The 11691-nt window shown below is 33.9% G+C and overlaps 1 protein-coding gene across 1 annotated transcript; it reads right to left on the bottom strand.

Annotated features, from left to right (window-relative positions):
* Nucleotides 1–3069: 3069 nt before the first annotated feature.
* Nucleotides 3070–5713, bottom strand: LOC133309069 (glycosyl hydrolase 5 family protein-like). Its single transcript, XM_061509806.1, has 4 exons — nt 5276–5713; nt 4690–4937; nt 3825–4345; nt 3070–3641 (listed from the first exon to the last, which is right to left on the bottom strand). The coding sequence occupies exons 1-4, from the start codon at nt 5711–5713 to the stop codon at nt 3136–3138; spliced, it is 1713 nt and encodes a 570-aa protein (XP_061365790.1). The 3' UTR covers nt 3070–3135.
* Between the last annotated feature and the right edge of the window lie 5978 nt (nt 5714–11691).

Here is an 11691-nt window from a genome sequence, read left to right on the forward strand (position 1 = left end):
TCCAATTTGAAATTTGACACCGGTGTCAAAGGATCCTACCTCTCTCTCTCTCTCTCTCTCTCTCTCTCTCTATATATATATATATATATATATATATATATATATATATATATATATATATATATATATATATAAACATGTAAAAAATAATCACATAAGTCACTACTCAAAATTTAATAAATAACTTCATATGTAAAAGATATAAATCACATAACTATATAAGACATAAGTCTAAAAATACAAAGAGAAAACTGAGTTTAAAAAAAATGAAAAATAGGGTATTTTAAAAATTGAAAAATTGAAAAAATTGAATTTAAGTAAACACGCAAAAACTTATGTTTCTACGCGGTGTTTTTACCGATGATTATTTTTACTTGCGTTTTAACACGTTTTTATACTATGTTTCTACCATTTCTACGTTTTTAGACTAGTGTTTGACAACAATGTATGCAACTATCATATATAATTGTTTAGAAAGATAAATTCTCAAGTTGAGTCTCATAAGCTCAATGTAGTCAAAATTGAGTTTCTACGTAGAAACGGAAAGGGGTAGTAGAAACGTAATTTGTAGAAATGAAACGAAACGTAAAATTTTTATTACTTAAGGTCAAGATACAAAATTATATATATGCATATATAAAAAAATTCACATAAGTCACTACTCAAAATCTAATAAATAATTTCATATTTAAAATATATAAGTCACATAACTATATAAGATATAAGTCAAAAAACATTAAAAGAAAAAATTGAATAAAAAAAATGAAAAATAGGTTTTTTTTAAAATAAAAAAAAAATTGAGTTTAAGTAAAAATGGTAAAAAACGTAAAAACTTGCATTTCTACCGTTTTTACATTTCTACACGGTGTTTTTACCCGTTTCTACTAATGATTGTTTCTACATACGTTTTAACATGTTTTTACCCTACATTTCTACCGTTTCTACTTTTTTACATTTTTAAACTAGTTTTTGACAACAATGGATAAGGTAGTTTGCATGGACATGGGCACGAGTATCCACCCTAGTATAGATAATGGGGTAGACAATTTCTAAAAATTAGGATATGAATATGACTAGATAAATTATATAGAAATACAAAAATCAAAACAATAAGGCAATAAAATTGATAAATACAATTTTTATAATGTTCTAACTTCAATGTTTTAAACAAAACTCTATAAAGTACATCAAGTAAGCAGAAATATTCAAAGAAGGCCCATGATTTGAAGGGAATGAATTGTTTTTTGTTTCGTTTATTAGCAACTATATATATATATATATATATATATATATTTATTTATTTATGTTAGAAAGCAAACTACAAAATTTAGCAACAAAACTTGGTGTTTTTAATGAATTGACTTGCACTACTTACTCATCGAGTATTAGTATATAAGTGTTTGAAATCGAATATGTAACCACTAATTAGTATTAATGCGACCATCATTCAGGAATTCAAACAAGTTTTCGGTGCACCTAGTGTACTGAAGTTCAGTGCGACAGTAGTGTATTTTTATTAGAATATGTAGACAAATCTTGCATAAATTTCTAGGACTATAGGATTAGCCTACGTATCCTAATAAAAATACACTATCATCGTACTAATATCAGTGTGACGGGTGCACATTAAATTTTTTCTAAGAATCGCCATGTATCTTATATAACCCCACAATATCCACCTTAACTAAAGGGGATTCAGTGTTACCCATGAGTTTAAGCACTCTCAAATACATAACATAAAATATAGTTAATTTAAGTAAACAAATAATTAATTGCATCATTTTGTCTAACTGATTGAATCAGATTTGTTAATGAATTTATAATTAATAATATGTAAACAAGTTGTTAGCTCAACTTTAGGCTAAGAACAGGAAAAAGAAAACCTAATCTTCAGCACTAATCTGAAATTTAGTTGCACTGAGTGTGATTAATCTTTTTAATTTGCAAAGTCTACTCACTTGATTAGCATTGAGTTTTAATTTTTTTTCTTCCTTAGTTTTTTTGTTGAATGAATGATGGTTCAGTAATTAGCACTGTCAAGACTGATGGAGTTACTCCCGGAAATGAAGAAAAGATTCAGAAAAGACTATGAAAAACTCAACCAACTGCTACCGTTTATCAAACAATCTAGGGCCAATTACACTTATCTCCCTTGAGAGTTGACGTAATTACTCTTGATACTCCTCTTTCTTTTGGAATTAGTCTTATCTCTCTTAGATTAATGGTTTTTCTTCATCCCATCACCTTCTTGGTAAAGTACATTTATTTCCTTAGTTTATATAAGGTTTTTTACTTTATTTTTCCTTGTAAATAACAAAGGAAAATAAGAGTAATTCTCCAACAAGGTTACGGGTGTAATTATGTGTCAAACCGAACTTAATAAAATCTATTATATAGAATCCGGAAATGTATGGCTAACTTTTATGGATGAGGAGGGAGATGTGCTTTTTTTTCCCAGTAATCTGAAGAGTATCCTCCGGCCGTAATCGAAGACTAATCCTCAATCGAGTACTGTCGGACCCTTTCAGGAGCTGCTCTTCCAAATCCTTTTTTTTTTCATTCCCAGGCTCGAACTCGAGACCTCTGATTAAGCGACCCAGACTCCTTACCACCTGTGCCAAAGGAGTTTGGTGGGAGATGTGATTTTTAGACCAATAATAATATCTTTTATGCTTTTCCTTTAAGACAAGTAGGGTAGGGATTCCTCTATGTTACCTTTTAATACAAGAAGCAATGTTTACATGTGAACCTGATGTAGTAGGGTAGCAGTGACATGAAATCAGGAGGGAAATTTTCATTTAAACCTATATGCTACTAGAATTATTCCCTCAGACAAAACGTGGTTCATGCTAACTTCTTCCACCTCTACTCTCATTTCGTTTCTTTTTTTAGTCTATCTCATTTTCAGTCTCCATAACACTTGTTGATTTTGGTGTTGGGCAACATTTAGGCCCTTAAGCCGAAAATCCCAGCCAGCGTTAGTAAATTTTGTACATTAACAATTATAATATAATATGTATTGAATCCAACATATGCATATATATGATAACTACATCACTTTTCGTGCTATTAAAACATAGGCAGGGGATACCTTTGATGAGTACAACATGGTCAGAGAAATTTACAGTAATATTGTTAAGAACAATTTATGTCGGGCTCAATGGTTTTCAGAAAAGGGTCCAGTAAATTCAACATGGACAATGTTGAGGTTGTCGAGATTGATCTCCTTCCGCTGTCAATAAGTTTGAACCATTGGCTTCCAGGGTCACATGTATGATCTTGGCTCAAACATTTACAAGCGTTGGTCACAATGATGTTGTTGTCATCTACATCTAGACAAACATCAGAACCGTTGTTGACTTTAGACGAAAGATGCAACTTCGAATCTGAGATCATTTCCCATTTAGAATTAGGATCTGAGCATATTATGCTAAGTCTTGCAGGCATCCCTTCGTCCTCCGCTTGTATACAGTAGTAGGTACCCTTCATTGATAGTATCTTCTGGGGTGTGTATTTCCAGCCATCAGAAAAGGAGCAGGGTCCCAACGTCAATGGGTCTAGCAGTGACTTTCTTATGACACATAGACCCGTCAAAGGATGGAATATCAGTTTGTATGAATTGCCTTGTGTTATGCCTGGCCCTGTACAATGTCAAAGAAGAATAGAGCACTTGTTATCATTCATTTATTGGTAGAGACATTAGACAATTCATTTGCATTTATGTGGGATTATTTATAAATCATTTCTTTAGAGTTATATAGCCAAAATTTAATGAATGAAGTACAAAAAAGCCCTGATTATATAGTGGTTATATATGCTCATACCTCGAAATGGAAGTTGGAGGCCAGAGATCCTTTGTAAGAAAGTGGTATTTCTAACCTGGCTCCAGTCCCAATTGACAACCCCATAAAACTCTTCCATTCCTAGAACCCCTTGTCTAAAGTAGTAACTGCCAACAAGTGTCCACAAGGCCCAATCCAAGTCAAGTTCAGCTGCCACTGCAAAGAAGCAGTTAAGGTAACGATTGTCGTTCACATTGGTACCTCTCAAGTCCACCCCAAACTCACTAATAAACAATGGCCATCCTTGGTCCACCAAGAAGCCAGAAGTTCTCATCACATTGCCAGCCACTTGTCCACATACTTGGTTTGGGTTACCATTAACCCAAGCTTGACCATCAGTGAAAGCATACCAGTGTGCCTCAAATACTAGTTTCCCTTTGAACGTGAGGTTCACTGGTCGTTTCTGAACGAATGATAAATCTTTGTCAAAATTTAGGCCAGACAGAATGACAAGAACATCTGGATTTGCAGCATGAACCGCTTCTGCTCCTTTCACCATATACCTTCAATTCAAAACAACAACTTATCATCCACATAGGATTTTTCTTTTTCTTTTTCATTTTTTACTCACTGAAAACAAAAAACTATAAACGATAAAAAAAAAAACAAAAAAAAACTGAATGTATATATATATGAGATGTTAAAACAGTATTTTACTCTAACTTTGTCATACACATTATTCAACCCAAAATTACAATATTGATGTGATTTTTTTTTATAAAAAAAAATTAATATGATAAGGACATAGAAATAAGTTAGGAAATTTCATTTTGGTCAAACAATGGAGTTATGTGCTTATTTTTTATTTTATTTTTGGGTTCGTGGAGGAGTTGTAGTTAATATATACCTGTACCAATCGTTGACGTTCTGTTTGGGGCCTCGGAGTTCATTCCTCAAGCTCATACCCACCACATGACTCACTCCATTGAAAATAGTGGCCATCTTGGTGAGGCCCTGGATCCAAAGGTTCGGGTCGAAATATTGGTCTCCGAAAAACCCATTGCCATCGGTGTTACTGCAGCACCACCCTGGCTGGGTCAAGTGGTTGTCCAATATCACCATCACATCATTGTCCCCAAGGCTCTTCACCACTGCCTGATGTCATTAGAAAATTTTGCCCCACGCTTAGCCCAAAGTTAAAAGAAAATTTATAGAATACGCAAGGCAGTTGAGAATTGAGAGAGCGGTTCATACTCTTAAAATATGCATGATAATATATTCAACTTAAAAATACTTTATGGTAATTATATATGTGGCAACTTGTTACAAAGGAAATTAATTAGAGGGACTCAATTATAATTATAATACCATAAGTTAATCAATCGCCATCAGATAGGCATCATCATAATAATGAGTGATGAGATTAATAACTAATTATATAAGGATGATGTGGTCATTGGAATTAGTCAACGAATAGATAACAAATAATTTACCTGGAAAGCTTGGATAAGGGGAAGATCGATTATGGAAGGGTTGTTGGATTGGACACCAGCAATGGAATCAAGAAGGCCAAGGTTTTGAAAAGAGTGTCTGACGGTGAGAGAAGAAAGAGAGTCATTGGTGACAAGAAGAATAGGCCAAGTGAGCCTGACACAGTTGAAGCCCATCGACTTTATTCCTTTTGAAATCACATCCATGGGTTGCTTGCTGAGCCCTTCAGCCACCACCGCATCAAGATGAGACACCCAATTCACACACGCCAGCTTCACCCTTTTCCCATCTTGGCTCACTATCCAACGGGAATTCGTCTTGAGTGGAAGACCCGTCACAGCCACTTCTGGCTTGGCTTCGAGTATGGTTTCGGAGAGCACTGTTATTATTATTAGAACAGAGAGAAAATTGAGAACCAACGCGCACGACCACCTACCCATTTCGTGATTCTTTGGGGAAACACACGCTGATGAGTCTTTATATTCGGGGAAACACGAATTATGTGTAAGTATATATGTTGAGTGTTAAAGTTGATGTTTTTTTCAGTAATTGTTATTTTTCCATTTATTTTAAGGATATATCCATTTTGGTCGTCATCGTTAAACTTTTCGTTATATATAATATATGGGTTTTATGTTTATCATTTAACATAATATAACTTCATTTTCCTACACACACATTAAAGATGTGTGGTCCTCATATTTTTCTTTCTCTTTCATCATTCTACTTTCTCTCTCCCTTTTGATGTGAGAGTTGGAAACAACACTTATATTATGTTACATAACACTAATAAAACCCATAATATATTGATTTGAGAGCTGTATACAATTTTCTACTCTTTGCAGGTGTTACTTGGACTTTCTCTGCTCGTCTACTGTTCATATTTCCTGTTATCGCAATTCCCCTCCAACTTGGGCTTTTTGACTCTAGTAGTGTCATTTTCATAAGGTTTTATCGGAAAAATTTCTTGGTCAAACATATTACCTATATAATGCATAACGACGCGGTACTGTAGGAATCACTTTAGGACGTGACACTTTAGCAACCGCGTCCTTTGCAGTTGTACCTGACCACAGGAACGTGATACCCTGACAATCACGACTGGAACGTGATACCCTGGCAATCACGTCCTATTCCCAAGACGCGGTACACTCTCAGCCACATGTCAGTGGGTCCCATCCCAAAAAAAATTCAACAGGAAGCGATAGTGTATAAGCCGCGTTCCAGGTTACAAGTTAAGTCGGAGTCAAGCAGATATATATATATTTCACCTAAAATTTAGACATATTGATATATTCACGGTAAAAGAGTTCAAAAAATCCAATAAAAGCAACAAGTTATTTTCGAATAAAATGATTTTTATAGTTGCTAGCAATTTATTCTTTACTGGTTAGAAGACTAACTCTTAAACCAGAGAATAATTAATTTAGAAATTTACTAACAATAAAATTATAATTATTATAATTTTAAGGTGTTGGATGAGAGTCTTTATAATAGTTTATATTATTCACTTACACACTCACTTATACGAAAGCCCTTTGGGCTTGAAGTATGAATTTTGCATAGATTCTTTTTTTTTTTTTTACTTTAATATAAATCATTAAAAAAACTCTCACTCATCACATTAAAATTTTGGATTAAATTGTTTCTTTCACATATTGGAAATCGGAAAAGCAGACCAAACACGAAACAAGGGTATAAGATTGGGTACTATTGGATTTATTGGATGTTATGTACTCTTTTACAATGAATATATCAATATGCCTAAATTTTAGGTGAAACATATATATCTGCTTGACTCCGATTTGACTTGTAACCTGGAACGCGACTTATACACTACCGCTTCCTGTTGAATTCTTTTTGGGATGGGACCCACTGACATATGGCTGAGAGTGTACCGCGTCTTGGGAATAGGACGTGATTGCCAGGGTATCACGTTCCAGTCTTGATTGCCAGGGTATCACGTTCCTGTGGTCAGGAACAAATGCAAAGGACGCGGTTGCTAAAGTATCACGTCTTAAAGTGATTTCCACAATGCCGCGTCGTTATGCATTATATAAGTAATATGTTTGACCAAGAAATTATTCCGGTGAAACCTTATGAAAATGACACTACTACGATAAAAAAGCCTCCAACTTGTATTTGATGAAATCATGCGAAGATATTGTTATCAAATATTAAAAATAATATATATAAGGAGGATTCCATGTATATTTCAGTGTTTTGAAAACCAAACCGGTTCAGCCAGTATCAACGGTTTTTTAATTAAATCGGTTTTATATTATTTTGTGTAAAATGTTTATCAATTGCAAGTGCTGGAAATTAAACCTGTGACACATGATTTAATGCATAGAAGGCTTACTATTAAATCAACTCTAACCAATTAGTAATTTATTGGTTGAATCAATAATCCATTAACTCAATACCTCCAAAAATAAATCGATAACTTTGTTATAATAAGACGAGTCTATGTTAACTAATTTGCTTTACTTAAGAGAGTTGGTCTTATTTTTATTCATTTAACATGTGTTCAACCTCAAGTGGGAGTGGTCATATAATTATTTGATCATAATCAATTAACCACTTATTCATGATGAGATAAAAATATATAATTTTAAATGAGTAGTTGTGATCAAATAACATAATCACATGATTACTTTTCTATATGAAAAGATCTACTCCCACCTCAAGTCAATCTAGGCTATTATTGGAACAAAACAGTAAGTATCACAATCACTAAAACTTGTCGCATTTTCTAATTATACGAGAGTATGATAACCTTCCCTCCCATAAACTTTATATATATTATCTTATTAATTTTTGGTAAAATGTCCTTGGTTGCTTCTTCTTATTGTAAATATTTTTTTGGTAACTGCTGCTTCTTAATATTACTATGACGTGAAAGCAAACGATTGGTAAACAAAATAATGGTTTATTAACTTGTAAATTACGCCAGCACTCTATCATCGTGTTTTCCGTTAAAGAAACGAGTTTGGCTAAGATATAGAAACACCTACGTTTAGTATTGCATCAGCATCAGAAATGCTTTATGCATAGAACTGTAGAACGAACCGTGACTCCATCAAGTTTCCTAGTTTGAAGTTTAATAAACACTTGAACTTAAACGCGGTGCTAAGTAATTCTTCGGTATGTGATATCACGCAAACTTTGGCGCAATTTTTCCAGAAAATGCCAACTTAATTTGTATCCTATACTCCATAGTTTGCTTTGAGAGAAAGAGAAACAACCGTGGCCACCCTTCAGACTTGAATTGCGGCGAATACTGAAACGCTTGCAATGCAAGGTAATGAAATATACGTTTTTGTCCTTTTAAATGACACAACTTGTATCTTTTCACTCTCAGAAAGAGGTAGGACTCACACCTTTATATTTTTTTGTCAACTCTCTCTCCTCCTTTATCTATCTCTTTCTCTCACTTAAAATGACACAACTTTACATCCTTTAAAATGATACACACTTTTTCCATATATATGGAAAAAACTAGTCTTATGCCATATGAGATAGGTTTATTTTCCAATAGAGACATCGATCCTTGAGCTTTTTATTTTTTTATTTTTTTATTTTATAACTATGTGGGTCCCATCACATGATTGTGAGAGTGGTAGAAGATACTTATCTCCTATTGATAAAGATTAATAAAGCCCTATATATATATATATATATATGGCTATTGCTTCTACTACAACTGTGCTCGTTTTGTTGTTTTCCAGTTTTCCTCCTTCATACCCGTGTCTTTGCTTCTCTTTCTTCGTGATTAGTTTTTGTTGGTGTTTGAAATTTTTAAATATTAAAAATTATTTGATTTGAATTGATTTAGAAATTAATTTGCATTTCAAACTTATTATTAAGGATGATAATTTTATTGATTAACAAATTAAATTTCGGATCTGTAATACATTTAAGATAAACAAGTTATTTTATCCCATGTATTATGTATATATATTATTTCGAATCTTGTATAATACTTGAGTATTTAATTTATGAGTTTAATGTTTCTCATGTTATAGGATATAAATTTGTCTCCTACACACTTAAAAGTGTGTGAGACTCATGTAGGTCTATGTGAGGAGAAGATAAAGAAAAAGAAAACATGATCCCTATACAATTTTATATGTGTGTTAGAGATAAATTTATCTTCTACACTATTATAAACACTAAACTCTTAATTTATAGACAAATATCGACTAAATGTTTAAATTAATTTATTTCGGTATAACGAATACGATAACTATCATAAATTATAGAGAATTATCAATTGCTGCAAATTTTTTTAATCAATATTAGATGATAAATATGTGCTTCAATTTTTTCCTTAAAATTCTTACAGGGGCTTATTCTTCATTACCTTGTATATTTCAACCCATTGTATAATATTAATCATGGTCTAAAGCGTAATTATATATTCTGATTATATATTTATATTTATGCATTTGTCCTTCAAGATGCATGCTTCAAATGTAACGCCCGGCCGCTTCAAGAATCAATAACTATCTCCACATACTAACACGAGACTTTTCAGTGTGCTTTTTCCTCACTCGCACACTTGAAAAACTTCCCAAGAGGTCACCCATCCCAGAATTGCTCCAAGTCAAGCACGCTTAACTATGGAGTTCTTCCGTTCCGGGCTACCGAAAAGTAGATGCATCTTGTTAGTATATATAGTACCAATTAATTCTTATAAGCTATCCCAAACTGTGCAGTCTCATACCTACACAGTCTTTGGAATCCCTCTCTTTCGGGTGTCGATTCGATTCATTCATGCATGTAACCCCCCGCTGGATGTCAGGAGCCGCTCCTTGTCCGTGCCTCTTTGCACCGGCGATCACTCCCCGCCCTCGTCAGCGCTCGGGATGTTACATACCCACCAACTTCCGCCTGGTTCGTCCTCGAACCACACTGTACTGGATGAGAGGCCCTGCTCTGATACCACTTGTAACGCCCGGCCGCTTCAAGAATCAATGACTATCCCCACATACTAACACAAGACTTTTCAGTGTGCTTTTTCCTAACTCGCACACTTCCTAAAAAAACTTCCCAGGAGGTCACCTATCCCAGAATTGCTCCAAGTCAAACACGCTTAACTATGGAGTTCTTCCGTTCCAGGCTACCGAAAAGTAGATGCATCTTGTTAGTATATGTAGTACCAATTAATTCTTATAAGTTATCCCAAACTGTGCAGTCTCATACCTACACAGTCTTTGGAATCCCTCTCTTTCGGGTGTTGATTCGATTCATTCATGCATGTAACCCCCCGCTGGAAGCCTGTCAGGAGCCGCTCCTTGTCCGTGCCTCTTTGCACGGGTGATCACTCCCCGCCCTCGTCAGCGCTCGGGATGTTACATCAAACGTTCTGATGACAGGTGAGATTTTTGATGCACCGACACTTCAAAAACTTGACGTATCGTGTTCGATATTTTCTGACACTTCAAAACGCTTTACAGAGATTCAAAAAAAGATTCAAAGATTGTAAAGAACCTTGGGATACACCACCCCAAAAGCTAGCTCAAAGAGTGGGAGTGCCCAAGGCTTTATAAAGGCCACATTAGTTGCACATACAACCAATGTGGAACTATATATCTCAACACGCCCCCTCACACGAGAGCCCTTTGGGCTTAAAGCGTGGATAATGCAACAGGCTCAGCCTACCTGTGCTAAGAAACTCCACAAGAGAAAGTGGAGGGCGGCGAGGCTCTGATACCATGTAAAGAACCTTGGGATACACCACCCCAAAAGCTAGCTCAAAGGGTGGGAGTGCCCAAGGCTTTATAAAGGCCACATTAGTTGCACATACAACCAATGTGGGACTATATATCTCAACAAAGATTGCATTGCGTTGCATTTTTAGTTCTAAATATTAGATTCGTTAGATTACGATTACTATTTTATTAAATTTAATATAAATATTTGTGATATCTTATGTTTCTTTTTGAAATTGATGGATAATATAAATTTAACTTTATTTTTTTGTTAAATTATTGAAATAATATATATTACATAAATTAAAAATATTATTTAATATCAAGATATATACTAACGTGTCAAAATTTAATATTTTTAAAAATTAACGTATCATAATATCATATTGTGTCTTGTGTCTATATCTGTGCAAGATAAGGTAAGCGGATGTAATTGTAAAGATTGAGATTACATAATCTAAAAAACTCTTTAACCCAAAAACTTTTTATGAGGTCACATCAATATTTATATATTATATTCATTTAATCCACCTTCTCGTACAAGAATTTATTGAATCTTAGTACATCAAATTTCATCTATCTTTATTAATAAATGGAGTAAAGAATTAATTTAACTCAAAATTTTGACCCATGACTTTTGATATGATATAAAAAATTAATTCAACTTAAAACTTTTAAGTTTTTTTTAAGGCGAAGGCCTA

The sequence above is a fragment of the Gastrolobium bilobum genome, unplaced genomic scaffold, assembly GCF_033153095.1.
Source record: "Gastrolobium bilobum isolate Gb01-03AN ecotype WA unplaced genomic scaffold, APGP_CSIRO_Gbil_v1 utg8041, whole genome shotgun sequence".
Lineage (NCBI taxonomy): Eukaryota > Viridiplantae > Streptophyta > Magnoliopsida > Fabales > Fabaceae > Gastrolobium > Gastrolobium bilobum.